This window comes from Hibiscus syriacus, unplaced genomic scaffold (genome assembly GCF_006381635.1).
Source record: "Hibiscus syriacus cultivar Baekdansim isolate YM2019G1 unplaced genomic scaffold, ASM638163v2 tig00111092_pilon, whole genome shotgun sequence".
Taxonomy (NCBI): Eukaryota; Viridiplantae; Streptophyta; class Magnoliopsida; order Malvales; family Malvaceae; genus Hibiscus; species Hibiscus syriacus.
This window is the reverse complement of record NW_024062979.1, coordinates 91,096-107,962: the sequence shown is the minus strand read 5'-3', so window position 1 is coordinate 107,962 and position 16,867 is coordinate 91,096. Positions and strand designations below refer to the sequence as shown.

At 34.2% G+C, this 16,867-nt stretch overlaps 3 protein-coding genes and 1 pseudogene across 3 annotated transcripts; 2 read left to right on the top strand and 2 right to left on the bottom strand.

Annotated features, from left to right (window-relative positions):
- Nucleotides 1-241: 241 nt before the first annotated feature.
- LOC120152507 (probable disease resistance protein At4g27220) lies at nucleotides 242-1,681 on the bottom strand. The gene has a single exon (XM_039164714.1). The coding sequence runs from the start codon at nucleotides 1,679-1,681 to the stop codon at nucleotides 242-244; it is 1,440 nt and encodes a 479-aa protein (XP_039020645.1).
- Nucleotides 1,682-1,705: 24 nt separating this feature from the next.
- Nucleotides 1,706-2,278, bottom strand: LOC120152506 (probable disease resistance protein At4g14610). Its single transcript, XM_039164713.1, has one exon. It carries the CDS (start codon nucleotides 2,276-2,278, stop codon nucleotides 1,706-1,708), a length of 573 nt encoding a protein of 190 aa, XP_039020644.1.
- A 949-nt stretch (nucleotides 2,279-3,227) lies between these two features.
- Nucleotides 3,228-5,828, top strand: LOC120152503 (annotated as a pseudogene).
- Nucleotides 5,829-10,763: 4,935 nt separating this feature from the next.
- On the top strand, nucleotides 10,764-13,011 carry LOC120152541 (universal stress protein PHOS34-like). The gene is made up of 4 exons (XM_039164741.1): nucleotides 10,764-10,961; nucleotides 11,261-11,370; nucleotides 11,900-12,018; nucleotides 12,900-13,011. Exons 1-4 carry the CDS (start codon nucleotides 10,781-10,783, stop codon nucleotides 12,976-12,978), a joined length of 489 nt encoding a protein of 162 aa, XP_039020672.1. The 5' UTR covers nucleotides 10,764-10,780; the 3' UTR covers nucleotides 12,979-13,011.
- The last annotated feature ends 3,856 nt before the right edge of the window (nucleotides 13,012-16,867 follow it).

Genomic DNA, 16,867 nt, shown 5'->3' with positions numbered 1-16,867 from the left:
AAAGAGACTTGGTGAAGGGATGATCCCATTCCACTAATTCCCACCACTCCTTTGGCTTTAGATAAATACTGAGAGAGAGAGGTCCAGATGGTTGGAGATTATCAAGTTGGGGAAGACTCGAAGGCATCCTTTTTAACTTGACAATTTTCTACCCGGGTTTCTTCCAGAGTTTGACACACCAGTACTCCACCGACACCGCAAATGCTCTTCAATTCAGGTAGATCTATCAATTCCAGTTGCCTTAAGTTTGGTAGACGAAATTCCACCGTAACCATTCCGCTTTCCAACATTCACGTTCTGATGCTATTATTTCCTCTAGTTCATCACAGTTCCAAACTCTAAGCTGTTGTAAGTGTAGCGGCACACAGTTTGGAGAGAACAACTTCTTCACATTTCGATAATCAGATATTTGAAGAAATTTGAGAGAGGAAAAGTTGCCGAGTGAGACTTGGATAAACCTGGAGAAAAGGTGTTCTTCACTACAATCAAAATAGCAGTTCTTGATATACAGTTCCTTAATGTCGCGTGGAAGCATACTCTGATTGGAATAGATATTGCAACCACATAATTCAATGTATTTCCTGGAATTAAATGTCACCACCCATCCTCTTTCGCCTACACGAATCTGGTATTCACAAGGCTCTTCTCGATCATGTAAAGCTTGGACATACATATTTAAGTCGTGCACGTCATAAAACCGACCTTCAAGGAATTCCAACTTGTTCAATCCATGAACCTCTTCTCCTCTTATCAACGTATCACCAACGATCAGCTCTTGAAGGCAAGAAAGACTCGACAGAATTCCATTGGGGATCACAATAAGGTTCCAACTCCAACTTAGATTTAGGTACTTGAGACTCAACATATTTTTCATCCCATGAGGGACAGACTTGATATCTGTTGCTTCAAGAACCAACTCCTTTAAAACTTGAAGATTCGACAACGATGGCACCTTCTTTAGATTTAGACAGTGATAAAGTGATAACCTAGCGAGAAACTTCAAATTTGATATCGAATCGGGCAGACTCGTGATGGGATTTTTTGAAAGATCAAGAATCTTGAGTCTAGGCATATGATTGAAGAATCCATCTGGAATACTCATTATACCGCAATCTGACAACAACAATGTCGTTAGCATTGGACATTTTGGTGGTGGCATTTCCAAGGGACACACAATTTCTAACTCCCAATTCCCCATCAATGAAACCTTCTCCAGATCCTTGCTCCACTCTTGTTCATCTGGTGGATTTGTTAATCTCATGCCAGCTTTTACGAAGAATCGAGGTTTCACGCTTGTTATGTGTAATGCCATCTCCCTTTCAAGATCATGCATCTTTACATGTCTTCCATATTTGATAAGAGTAGAAACTTCTAACAAACAATTATTCAAGAATCTATTCATTATTGTGCAACCCCTGTCAAACTCTTCCTGCCTACTATCCATTTCTTCTACAAGTCCTTCTGCAATCCAAAATCGAATAAGAACTCTCTCTCTGATGCTGAAATCTTCAGGATATAACGCACAACTGAGGAAACATTGTTGAATTTTTGGATCCTTTAAACGATCATGACTAAACTGCAACTGACGGAACACCTCATCTTCCAACCCAACACTTTTCTTGTAAACACTTAACTCGTTTAGTGCATTCCTCCATTCGAAAAGGTCATCAATGCCTCTCATACAAGCAGCTACAATGACTATTGCTCAGGATAGACCCGCACAACGCTTAGCAATTGATTTTGCAACTGCTTCTAATCCTGGAATATTTAGAATATCCACACGTACTTTATCCAAGAATAAGTTCCATGCATGCCTTTCCTCAAGAGGGTTTACTTTAATCACTTTACAACCCATCTGCCGACACACATCCAATGATCGCGTTGTCAACACTAATTTACTACCGGTACACAGGTCAGGAATTCTTATAATCTCAGAGGAAATCTTCTCCCATAGGTCATCCAAGATCATCACAAACCTACTCTTTCGAGAAAAAGTTTCAAACAACATGCTTTCCCTTGTTATTTCATCTTCATCACCGGAAAAAGTTACTCCGAGTTTACTTGCAATGTCTTTCTGTAGTTTAGGAATGCTCATCTGCTTGGATACACTGACCCAAATCACAATATACAACTTCCCTGTCTCTTTTAAGAGTTGATTGTTTATAACCTTTCGTATATATGCTTGTTTTCCCAAAGCCACCCATCCCCCAAACTCCCATCTTCCGAACCTCATCATCCAGCAAGCGTTGCCAAATCTCTTCAACACACGCCTTTGCATCTTCACCTGATAAAGTTATCGTCGACAAAACTTGTCCAATCCGTTAAGGATTGTCAACAACCAAACCTTCATGGAATTTACCTTGTTGAATAAGTTATTCAACTTCCCTTATCCTCTTTAACACATCATCCGCGAAAACATCCACGAGTAAGAGCTCGGCACAAAGATGAATCCCACCATTAACTGAATTATATTTAACAGAATAGAGACTCAATGGCGAGATTGTTAGGATCTAGTTCTCATTTCCTTCACTTTAATTTTACAATCCAAAAAATAGAAATCCCTTTAACGATATCTAGGATAGTTTAAATAGAAATTTTAATTTATATTATTTTCTTTAAAATATTTTAACTTTTAACATTTTAAATTTTTATTAAAATAAATAGATATAAACTATTAATTAATCAATGATAACACATATCATTGATGTAATACTTTCAGATATATTAAATTACTAACGTGATATATATTACGTTATTCAAGATGATACTGTGATAAGTATATCACATTATTTAAGGTGAAGATATGAATATGTCAGATCACTTAAAACGATGATATGTCATATATCACGTTATTTAAAATAAATAATACAATACGTGTCACATCAATAATTAAATGATATGTCATATATATCATCATAACGAGGGCATGTAGCGTAATTAACTCAAAATTTAAATATATTTCAATTTATGGTTTTCGAAATATTAAAAAAAGAAAAAGATAAAAAATGGTAGCCTAAAAGCTTAAGAAGAGCAAAATTTTACGTTATACTCTCAAATAATCACCACTCTTTTTGACGTCCCTCATGCATCCTTCTTCACCTTTATCTCTTCCAAGCTTCCCAACAAAATCTATGGATTTCATGATTTTCTTGAATTAAAGAGGATTTGCAGGTCCCCTGCTTTTGTCCATTTTTCTCATTTCTTCTCTTCCAATTATTCTCTCGAACATGAAATCCATCTCCAATTCCTTGTTTTTCGCACTCTGTTGTTGTTGTTCCTTCACCATGAACACGTTTCATGTTCTTGCAGAAAATGGCCCCGAATCCGAACCCGTGGCTTACGTCCTTTCTTGCGGCGGCGAAGACGGCACCGATTCCGACGGACGAAAATGGATTCCCGACCAAAAGTTTCTATCTTCATCCGAAAGAAAGATGATACGGAAGCCGCCGCGGCTCAATTCCAGGACCCTTCTTTGCCATCGACAGTTCCATACATGAATGCTCGGATTTTCCGATCATCGTCGACGTCGTACAAGTTCCCGATCTTTACGAACAGTCGCCTATGGCTTCGGCTCCATTTTTACCCCACTACTTACGCCAACCTCGACCCTTTCGGCTCGTATTTCTCCGTTTTCGCCAACGGGGTCACGCTTCTTCATAACTTCAGCGCGGCCGTGACCGCAAAAGCGTTCACACAGGCATATATATTAAGGGAATTCTCTTTGACGTCGACCGGATCGGGCAATCTCAACGTTACGATCACTCCCGGTAAAGAGTCATATGGTTTCATCAATGGCATTGAAGTGATCCCTATGCCTGATATATTCAACCGGCCTGCTGTTCTTGTTGGATATAGTAGTGAGACTCTTGATCTACAAAGCTCAAATCTGCAAACGATGTTCCGGTTAAACGTAGGCGGACAGTTCATCACACCGAACAACGATTCTGGCCTTACTCGAGCATGGTACGACGACTCGCCGTATTTGTTCGGTTCCGCCATTGGTGTCACTTCTCAGGCCGATAAAAAGGTTAAGATTGAATATACAGAGGATGTAAAGGAAGACATTGCCCCGGTTGGTGTGTACAGTACGGCGCGGTCGATGGGACCGGATTCGAAAGTTAATCAGAAATACAACCTTACTTGGATCTTTCAGGTTGATGAAGATTTCACATGTTGTCAGGTTACATTTTTGTGAGTTTCTGCTTACCAGAATCAATGAAAGAGTGTTTGATATTTTTCTTAACAATCAAACAGCACAACTTGGGGCTGATGTGATTGCATGGTCTGGCTCTCTGGGCATGCCGGTTTATAAAGATTATGCAATCTATGTTCAAAATGGGACCAATGAGATCTGGGTGGCATTGCATCCCGACGAACGTTCTAGGCCGGAGCGTTACGATTCGATCCTTAACGGATTGGAGATTTACAAAGTTAACAACACGAAAGATAATTTGGCCGGTCCGAATCCGGTGCCGTCGGAAATGCTTACTAATGCCGAAGCGGCGGAGAAACAGTTTGCAACAACGGAATCTAAAGTTGGAAAACTGATTGGTGGGGTTGCTGGAGGGGTTGCTAGTTGTGCTTTAGTGGTAGCGTTGGTTGTTTTTGTTAAGAAAAAGAAGCATAATGTTGGTCCTGGCAAAACCGTCAACCCGTTGCCTGATTACGGCAGTTCCCGTAAATCGGGAACGACCGGGAAACCGAGTACCGGAAGCCACCTTATGAATATTGCCGCCGGTCTCTGCAGGCATTTCTCGTTATCGGATATAAAAAATGGAACCAAGAACTTCAGTGAATCACATGTTATCGGTGTCGGAGGATTCGGCAAGGTTTATAAAGGTACTATAGATGGAGGGACTAAAGTTGCTATCAAAAGATCAAACCCGTCTTCGGAACAAGGCGTTCACGAATTCCAGACCGAAATCGAGATGCTCTCGAAGCTCAGGCACCGGCATTTAGTCTCGTTGATCGGATTTTGCGAAGAAGACGGGGAGATGATATTGGTGTATGATTATATGGCTAATGGGACATTAAGGGAACATTTGTACCGGACTAATAAGCCTCCCTTGTCTTGGAAGCAAAGATTGGAAATATGCATTGGAGCTGCTAGAGGACTTCATTATCTTCACACTGGGGCAAGGCATACCATCATACACAGAGATGTTAAGACTACAAACATTTTATTAGACGAGAATTGGGTCGCGAAAGTTTCCGATTTTGGACTATCGAAAACCGGTTCGAATCTTGACCGAACTCACGTAAGTACAATGGTGAAAGGTAGCTTCGGTTACTTGGACCCTGAATACTTTCGTAGACAACAACTGACCGAAAAATCCGACGTCTACTCCTTTGGAGTAGTCCTGTTCGAGGTATTGTGCGCAAGGCCAGTACTGGATTCGAGCTTGGCGAAAGAACAAGTTAGTCTGGCCGATTACGCTCAGCATTGCCAAAGGAAAGGAACACTCCATCATATCATCGATCCACATCTCAAGGGAAAGATTAACCCGGAGTGCCTTAAGATATACACGGAGATAGCCGGAAAGTGTTTATTGGATCAAGGGATCGATCGACCTTCGATCGGCGACGTGCTTTGGAACCTCGAGTTCTGCCTTCAATTGCAAGAAAACCCGGGAGGAGTCGAAGTGGCTGAAGATAAGGCCAATGATGCTTATGAGACACATACATCAACGATCTCCGTCTATGAAGAGACAGCTAACAAAGAAGTCGATTCGACCCAATCGAATCCTTTCTCAATGATGGTGGATCTCAAAGGAAGATGATACATATGCTACTCCGACCCGACCCCGAGTTCCGTATGTTTGAACAATCATATCCGTATCCATGTAAAAACATCTCGGATACGGATATAGATGTTAGATACGAGTATTTTAAGAAAAATGGATCAAACTCTACTAGGCTCTTGAATCAGTGACTGAATTGTTCCTCAGACAAACATGTTCCTTTTTTTTAAAAAATGTACATTGAATACTAGAACATTTAACCCTAGAAATGACCAAATTTAATCACTAATGAATGGATGAACGTGAAGAGAGAGAAAAGCCGAGAAACCGGGGAATCTGAAATACTTCGTTTTCGCATTTGATCAATGACCAAATTGTAACAAGTCAATAACGTAAATGATCGAAACATAATCTTTTAAATTCCGATGACGAAAATTGAACAAAATTGAAACAAAAGTGACTCTAACGTTAGATTACCCTATACTCGCACAATTAGGAAAAACAAAAAGAAAAACTCTAATTCCATCTTTTCTCACCATGAGAGTCAGTCGTCAATCGTCATAAGAGGGTTGAGGACGAACTTTGACTGCACTAATCCATTGATGGAGGTTTAACACGACGCGCTGCTCAATCTTAGCTAGCAGACAACGAAGAAGAATCACATCATCTTCTCTTTAGTTTCTCTCTCTCTTTCCCTTCGATGTATTCAATGATTGGTTTATAATTTCGAATGATTTGAACCCAACCATAAACTAATTAAATTAGCTAGGGTTGTTGGGTTTAAAATGCTGTGTTTGGATTATATTTTTCATGGTATTTTAATTTATTTAGATGTTTATTCAACATTTATGTTCCATTGTGAGTTAAGTAGTTTAAACATAAATGTTTGATTCTTATTTATTTACTTCATTTAATTTATATTAAAATTCTTACTAGTTATGTCTATTTGCTTAATTGTTATCTTGTTTCCGAATCATTATCTTATTTGGTTTTCCTCGGTACATTCTGAGATGAAAGATTAATTTATTTGAGATTTTGATAATTGATTAAGGCATGCATGAAGACAAGCATCGAATAAGTGAGGGAAAATTTGATGAATGTTTTATTTGGTTAATATTTTATTATTAATTAATCCGTGTTAACTCCTTTTATAGTGCTAATTTGGGTTATTTATGTTCGAATTTATGATGTACTCTATTTTCTAAGAAACAACAATTAAAAGGTGAATTAAAGAGATTTTCCTTTTTTTTTGGGAGAAGCTGACGCCAACTCTGTTTAGAAGATCAATCCAAGCACAATTCTTTAGGAATTAAAAGCTGTAATTAAATTCAAACATCTTAGATTTTATTATTTTGCTTAGGATTTTAATTGTTTATTTTAGGGTTTTTAGTTTAGTATTTATTAGGAATTTAAGTGTTTTAATTTTCTTGAGGATTAGTAATTTATTTTCATTAGGTTTTCTCAATATATAAATACCCTTCGGGGTGAAGCTTGACGGAAGTAAAAGTTTAGAATTCAGTATAGAATTGGTTCTGCTTTTTTTTTTCTTCTTCATCTTCTTTTTTCTACAACCAAGCATGAATTCTAACATGCTTGGCTAAACTTTTCTTTAGCTGACGGCTAAGCGAAGACTCAATCCATTCTCGTGAGAATTACAGAAGCCCTTTATATCTTCAGATTTCTTTCTTGATTTTCGGCATACAAGGGGGAGGCAATCAGCCTTCCTTCAAACATCTTAGCACTTTCAATCCAAAAAGCGTGCGTTGGTTTGATCGAAGTTTTGATCTACAGTTGGGGAGGATAATCGACTTGTAGCAAGTTCAATTCCCTAAGAACAAGCTTAGCGGCAGTCCGCTAAGGGAAATCAAGATCGGGTTCGATTCTCATTGAGACACCATAATCCGAGAACGAACTTTTCCAGTTCTTAAACCAACATTGGCGTCAATATCGATAGTCGATATTAATCCAAACAAGTGCTAGATTTCGAGGATTGGCTTTGGAAATTAGTTAACTAGAGAAAATAGCAATTTACAATGGTTGGTTCTTGTAGACTGTAACCAACGAGTATCCGAAGTAAAATCTATTTCAGTGATCGAGACAGATTGAAACGAAGCGAAGCTAAAGGCTATTTCTTATCATTGATTTTTCTACAATTTACTTTTTCTATTTTTATTGTTTTTACTTTAGTTTTATTTAATTTAATTTACTTGGTTATTATAAACCCTCCATTTTTTAATTTTCTTGTTTTATAGATTTCTTGGTTAAAGATCAATTCATATTGATATTAAAAATTTCCAAATCTCAGTGGACCGACACCCTTCTTCTCTATACTACGTTCTTAACATAATTATCCAAGAAAAATAATTAATTATTTCACAATTACGACGTTTGTTAGCGCTAAGGAGAGACACCAATGGCCTCAACGACACCATGGTCAAGGGGGGCATCATCTAATCTGCTATGTTTCTTGGCATTTACGGTTGGGGTCTCGAATGTGATCTTAATATTACATTTCTCCACCAGTTATTATTTAATTTAAATTAAAAAAATCTTTCGATCTAATTTTTGTAATAAAAGTTTATATTTAACCCAATTGAATATATATATATATATATATTCTTTCAATTTTTTTAAATTTTTTTTAAATTTACAGAGTTTTAGGGGATAATTGAGTGATTGAAAACAAACGCTCGATATTAAAATAGGAAATAAAAATATATTTAATTAAAAAAATAAGATAATTTCACATGTTTATTTTCACTCATCCATCAGTCTTAAAAAATATAAATTTTAAAAAAAATTGCATTAGATGAAAGTAGATATCAAACATTGATATTCACTACTATTTTATAAGGTAAAATTCATAAATATACATTAAACTATATCAAAATGATCCTTTTAGACATCAAACTCTCAAATGTTATATAATAGAAAATTATAGATTTTGTTATAAAGTGGGCACAACGCCATTATCTATTATTAAAGAGATGATGTGGCATGCGAAAGTAATAGAAAACATTGAATCACACGCAGTCGGTGTGGGTGCTCGAATGTCACTTATTTTTGTTGCTTCTTCTGGCATTATTGAGTGTCAATATGTCGTTCTCAACTCGAAGATCATCGTCGTGATTTGTTTGTGTTGCGTTCTATCCTTACCGAAGCTCGGGCCACTCTTAACTTGTATGCAAACTTCCTTGTTCAACACATGCGTTGATCGGTCAATGATGCGACGAATGCCCTCGCTCGCAGGGATGGGCATTGGGCAGGGGTCGGGTTTCGGCCAACCCGACCCGACCCGAAAACTTTACATCCTTCACCCGACCCGACCCGAAAAATATATATCATCTACCCGACCTGAACCCAACCTAACTTTTTGAGATAAAATCTAAAACCGATCCGGCCCGAAATAATAAAAAAATATTATTTTTATTCAATAAAAATAGTGATTTAATTGGGGGAAAATATATATAGAGGGGTATTATTGTAATTATTCATAAATATATAAGGTAAAATTATATTTTTTCAGGTCGGTCGAGTGGGATATTTTTCACCCTAAACTCGAATTCGAACCGATCCGAACATCACCTTAAAAAAACCTGACCCGACTCGACCTGAACCCAATTTGTTTTATAAAAAAACCCTACCCGATCGGGTCGGGTTCGAGTCCCATGCCCATCCCTACTCGCTCGTTATGCTTACACAACCTCCTTAATGTTAGGAGACATTTGGTTCGCAGAAAATATAATTATCAAAAGAATTTTTTTTTTTGAATTGCATTCCCACGAACAAATTCTTAAGTACTAGATAATTCCCACCGTTTTGGACAATAATACCTCTAAACTAATGAATTCTTTTATAATGATCCTTCTCGATTCTCATTTTTATCATTTACTCAAAATTATAAACATGATAATAATATTCAAAGAGTTTAATTTAGTAAAATATCAATAAATTTGATTATTAGAATTATTTTATATTTTTAATATTCAATATATTAATTATTTATCATTTATGATGTGACAAATAATATTATTGTAAAAATATAATTATTTAAATTGATATCTAACTTCAAGTTATTAAAAATAGATCTTATACATTAAAAATTATATCTTTGTCAACTTGAGATCATAAATTATTTTTTTCATATTATATTTATATAAATAGATACGATACTTACGAAAATTATTTAAAAATATAAGTTCAATTTACTAATTATATATTAAATGTATTTTTTTATAAAAAAATTAGATAATATAATAATTAAAATATTTCTATGACTTATCATTCAAATATTTATAATTTTATATTAAAGTTTAACTCTTTAAATATATATATATAGATCACAAGGATAATTAAGTAAAACATGCATTCAAAAGTAATTTTATATCCGTCTAACTAAACACTATAATTTTACATTTTTACTAAATAAAGAAAACAGTATAATATAATATTTCAATAATAATATTATATTATAGTAATATTATTTCTAAAAATAATTTTATATTCCGTAAACTAAACCCCATACAGTTTGATTATGATATTTCTGTTTGGATTCGTGAAATTGTTTATGTTTTTGAATATATTGTTATTTTCAAACAAACAAAAAATGGAATTATGGTAGAGGGTTACAATTGTTAGAAACAAAGATACAGGGAGTTTCAGAGCAATTAAACCAACGAACATAATCACCATGCATTATGGAACATCCACAATCCTCACCGTTCGATCTCAATCAAAATCCTTCCGGTTCTCCATCGAGCGGTTTCAAAAAGATCGGAACACCATACGCCAAAACACCAACCGTGTGCTCCCCCAAAGACCTTTTCCGGATCTCGTCCCTGTTCTTTCACTAAACTCACGCTCCTTCCGTTTTCCATCTTCATCGATTCCCTATTTATTCCCCTGTTCTCCATTCTTGAAGCCGGAAAAAACACTGCGATTTTCTCAGCAAAATTCTTCACAGATCGATCCGTAAGAGGAAAAAAGCATTAGACAAAAAATCTAAAAAGCCCCCTTAGCAAGAAGAGAGAGAAAGAGAGATGGCGGCGGCAGAACGGAGAGTCGGGGTGGCTATGGACTTCTCGCCGAGTAGCAAGAATGCGTTAAAATGGGCGATGGAAAACGTTATCCGGAAAGGGGATCATCTTATCCTTATTATCATACGGCCCGAAGCGCATTACGAGAAGGGCGAGATGCAGCTCTGGGAAGTCACCGGTTCACGTATATTATCTTCCCTTCTCCTGTTTTCTTTTTCGGAAAATTATTTAAATGATGATCCAACTTTTAGGGAGTTAATGTTTTGGTCACTAATTTTTTGGAGTGCTAACGTTTCGGTTACCCAGACATTAAACCTCTAACAATGATTAATGCTTCAATTATCCAACTTTCAAGCTCTAACAATTTGATCACTCAATCCCCTCTCCATATTTTTACAACTAAACCATTGAGTTTCTTGATAAATATATAACATATTAGTAATGTTTGTGTTGAATGAGCATTTGTTGATCTATTTATTGAAGCTTTTATCCCTTTGATGGAGCTGTCCGATGCTGCTATCATGAAGAAGTATGGAGTCAAGCATGACCCTGAAATCGTAGACTTCGTTAGCGGCGTTGCTAAGGAAAAAGATGTAACATTTCTTCACCCCAAATCTTTCATCAACTTCAATCATGAGTTTAGTAATAAAAATATTGATTTTTTTTAAAAAAATTATGAATAGATTTTTTGAAATATTATTATAAATAGGGTTATTTTTTTATGAAAACTAAAATACATATTTAATATAACTTATAATAACAATTTTTTTAATCTTCAAAACTTATATATTCTATTGTTATTGTTTTAATTCGAAGCAATGTAATATTTTTAGGAGGAAAATAAGTAATTTAAGAGAACAAAAAAGATTAAAACGATGGGATTTTTAAATATTAATTTACTGGATTATTTAAAATAAAGATCAAATTTATAAACTATATAAATTTTAAGGATTAAAATTATTATTATATCAAATCATATCATTATTAAGTTTAATATTTAACGATACAATTATTTATAAAATATTCTAATCAAATAAAACGATTATTGTGGAATTTACAATTAAATGTATTAAGAAATATATTTATTTATTTATTTTTCTGAAAATTGTGTATGATTGTCAGGTTGATGTTCTGATGAAAGTATATTGGGGTGATCCACGTGAGCAGTTATGTGAAGCCATTGACGCTATCCCTCTCACCTGCATGATTGTAGGAAATAGAGGCCTCGGCAAGCTTAAAAGGTCTAAACATTTCATCAAATAAATTTTTTTGATAGCATATTAAAATTTTGATAAATACAAAAGATAAAGTACACAAATGGTCATTCGACTACATGACATTACTTATTGAGTCTCCTGACTATTTTAAATGTTACAAAATAGTTCATCGACTATAAGACGTTACTTTGTTGAGTCCCTCGACTATTAAAAGTTACAAAATGATTACCTGATTATTCATTATGTTCCAAGCAAGTCATTTTCTGTTGAAAAATTAATGACAATTTGAGTTGGGTATCAATCTATTGTATGAGATATGATAGTTGTTTAAGATTCTAAAATCAGATTTTATCGTATCTCAGACAGTAGATTAATATCCAGCTCAGACTATCGTCAAATTTTTAACAAAAATGGATGAATATGGAATAAGAAATAATCAGATGATCATTTTGTAATTTTAATAGTATCTTCAATTTTTTAACAAAAAAGGACGAATATGGAATAAGAAATAATCATGTGATCAATCTATTGTATGAGATATGATAGTTGTTTAAGATTCTAAGATCAGATTTTATTGTATCTCAGACAGGAGATTAATATCCAGCTCAGACTATCGTCAATTTTTTAACAAAAAAGGACGAATATGGAATAAGAAATAATCAAGTGATCATTTTGTAATTTTTGATAGTTGGGGGACTCAACAAAACAACATCCTATAATCTAAAGACCATTTTATAAATTTTGATAGTCAATGGACTCTATAATCAATATCCTATAGTCGGGGACGATTTGCATGTTTTACCCAAATAGAGAGAACTCTCGTACGGGATATTAAGACAAAAAAATATTTAAATAATATGATAAATTAAAATGTAAATGTCGTATATAAATATATTCAATTTCAGGGCTATAATGGGGAGTGTAAGCAACTATGTGGTGAACAACGGTGCCTGCCCTGTGACTGTGGTCAAGAGCCATGACTAAGGTGCTGCGACTCTTGCTCCGATAACGTTTTTCGGGCGACAATTTTCGGTTTCCGGCGTGTTTGACGTCTTTGCATGGGATAAAGAACTAATGTTTTTTATTAAAAAAAATAAGCTTTGCATATTTATAGCAATTTCCTTTTTGTCTTTAAGATTTTTTTAAAAAGTTCATTTTAGTGATTAAATATTTTTTGAAAAAATTGAATTTTTTTCTGAATTGAACCAATTAATGGTAAAAAGTAATAGATTTTTAATAATTTGTGTGTGTATATATATATATAATTTCGTATTTTTCTAATCTTATAGTTATTATTTTTAATAAAAAAATTAATTTAGTTTCATGTTAAATCCTAGACTGTATAAGTTCGAATTTCACGTAAGATTTTCTTATTATCCTTATTTTCTTACCAATAGGATGATAAAACGCGTATCTATTTTAAGTGGTGAATTCAGAAATATTTTTTAAGTTGAATACATACATATTAACAACGTAAATCTTTAAATAGGACGAGTATAAATAAAATTGCAGGGTGGGTACCGTCCATAAAATAAATAACTAATCTAAGAAAAACTTATATTTTAGGATGTATACTAAAATTTCAAGGTGAGCACCATTAGTAAAATAAATAATTAATCGAAAAAAATTCAGATTTCAAGATAGATACATACCCTGACCAAGCCGTGGCTCCGCGGTTGTATCTTATTAGATATTGATTTATTAAAGAAAACGATATATGAATGTACCACATCAGCTCAACTGTTATTAACTATGTATGGACATGGTGATCAAAATGAAACTTTTCCTCAATGATTGTGACTTTAATAATTTTTTCAATTATAATAGCCAAAGTGAAATGTATTAAACTTTTAGTGACCATTACTAAAGTTAATCCTTTACCAAAGAAATCTTACGGCTTAGTTACTTTAGGAGAGAAAAAAAATAACTAAAGTATGCCCTCTTTTTATTTAATTTAAGTACATAAATTATTTTTTTTATCAAAATAAGTATTTATGATTATTGTTTTAATCAAAATAAGTACTTAAATTATTTTTTTTTTAAAATAAATACTTAAAGTATTCATTTTTTATATAAGTATCTAAAATAACATGTCAACATTTTTATAACTTAGATGAAAATTTTTGAATAATTTAAGTACTTATTTTAACATAAAATACTTTTAGTATCTATTTTGACAAAAAAAAACTTTATATACTTACATGTAAAAAAATTTGGTATACAAAAGGACTTATTTGTGATATAAGAAAAAAAAGGAAGTTATATAAGCTAAAAAAAATGAAAGAAAGAAATTGAAAATAAAAATGGAGCGGAAAATATAAGAAGGAAATTCATAGTTGCAAACTTGCAGTATATTTTACCAAAGCCATTTCTGGAAGAGCAAAACCCTCTGCTGACATTCGTCGGCCTTAATATACGGTTTAAAAATAGTGTTACAGGTTCTATTATTATTTAAATAAAAAAACTAATAAAAAAATGATCAAAAATATTATTAAACGCTATTAATTTTATTATTATTAGACGTTTTATCGGATTTGATAAAAATGACATAAAATATTATTAAACGCTATCGATTTTATTATTATTAAGTATTTTTACTAAAAATATTAAAAAATAATATTTTAAATAAAAATAATAATATTTTAAATAATTTTTTATCAATTTTATTATTTAAAAAATAATAAAATCGATAACATTTTATTTTAACCTTATACTAAATTGCTGAACTGTATAACTTCCGGGTCTTTTCAGTCCTTGTAATTAGATAAGTGTTTGCATTTATTCTTTATTATTTTCTTCATTTTTTGTTACCTTTTTCTTATCCTTTGTTTGTTTAGTAGGAAAATCTTGTAGTAAGCTACTAAGCTTTGATTTTCAAATTTGTAAACTCTGAAGCTAGTTTCTTGGGAAATATAATCTTTTTCTTAAGCTCCAAGTTGTAGTTTTAGGGTAAAAAATGCAGTCTTTGAGAAATTTCTACCATAATAAGACGAGACTTATATAGGACCAAATACGAGTAAATAAGTGTGAGATTTAAAAATCTGCTGAAATTTCTACATTCCCTTTTCATTTATTGCAAACATGATTATTGAATTTCTTTGTGGTTTCCATTGCTTTGTCTATTTTGAGCTTTCTTTTGTCATTTGCCGTTCAAAGAGTTGGATTCCGTGGCCATTATGGAAAGCATTGGTGGGTCGGAGTTAGCCGTCGCCGGTTGTTTCGTTAAGAAGAAGAGGCGTGGCGTTTCAAGCCGGCGGCGCGTGACTCCGCAGCTGTTTACTCATAGTTACATTTTAATGTCATCACCAACACCAACCATAAGTTGTAGTGGCAGTGAAGAGCAACATTTTAAGAATGGTTCTAATGGATTTGGATTCATGTGAGAATAAGCTGAAACTTAAGCCTGCTTATATCGTTTGTATAGAATTTGCTCATCATGATCTTCAATCTATTGTTGAAATGATCCTTCTGTATTCCATTTATCACTTTTACTTTTGGCCATATACGCATGTGTTTGAGCTTTAAATGGTAAAAGTCGTAAAATTGTTTGTTTTATAAATGATCATTGATTATAGAACAAAAAGAGGAACTTTCTGAGGTGGAGCTACAGTCGAAGAAGGCCGAGGCTGCACAGAGACGAAGAATGCAGTCCGAGAAAGCGGCCAGGGATGCTGAGGTTGTACCTGTTGCTTCTCTTGCTCCTTTGATTAATTTTACTACTGCTTCACTATCATTCTAGAAATTGTGTTTAGTAGGGTCTTTGAATTGTCTTTAGGCTGAGGCAATCAGAAAAAATACTGAGTCAAGATTCTGAGGGAAAGAAAAAGGAGGATGAGATGAAAAAGCAGCGGGACGAATTGGCACATATCCGTGGCCTTTTCGAGGTATCATGCAGCTTGCCGTCTGGTTTGTCGAATTCTCATTCATTTCGATGTTGTAATCTGTCTACCGCAGCTATATTTTCTGAAGACATCGGTCTACCGCAGCTATTCAATTCGGTGCCATGCCGTCAAGGTACTCTTACAAATCTGCCTGTCTCATGCTTTTGACGACTTATATATGCTTTTACTGGTAATTTCGCTGTGTAATTTATGCATTTCTTTACCCTCTAGTTATCCCCGATCCGAATTGTACAAATACATACAAGTATCGAGATTCCAAGTCGAAGCTTCCATTATGCAGTCTTGGTTGCTACAAAGCAATACATGAACAGGCTCAACCTTTGATTGCAGGTTGAGATTTGTCGCCCCGACCGATGCGGAAGCCAGAAATGGTTCCGTTATATCATTTGCGAGATGACAATTGAAGGTGACCATTGATGTATGCCGTTTTTCTCTTCTAATGTTCGAGCTCGAGCTACGACGAAGTGACCGGACTCCCTTTTGAAGTCTTGTTTGTTTGCGAACAATGTATTCATGGACCTAACCACGGTAACAATGTATTCAATTCTTTTTCTATTGTACTTATTTGTTTTATTTTTAACGACGACGGGTCATTTATATAGACGTGCCGCTTGTTATAAATCTAGAATATGAAATAGAAAATGTGTTCATACTTAGTTCAAAGTATTATTTTATTATATACTACATATAATTAAGGACAAAATGCAAGTCAATTGCTTGGTTGTCAACCTCAAAGCTCCAGCCTCTGTTGCAGGCTGCATTGTACGATCTCATTTCATGCCCTATTCGAAGTTTTACTTTATGATTATTCAAAGCAATTTGATCTCTTGTGTCTTGTTTTGCTTACCATTCTATGTTCTTCTTAGTGATTGTAACCATGCATTTGTCTGATTCATTACATCCCCGACAATGCGATATCAGGTAGGTCGTGACATGTAAATATTACTCCGACACTTCATTTTTTTGATGTC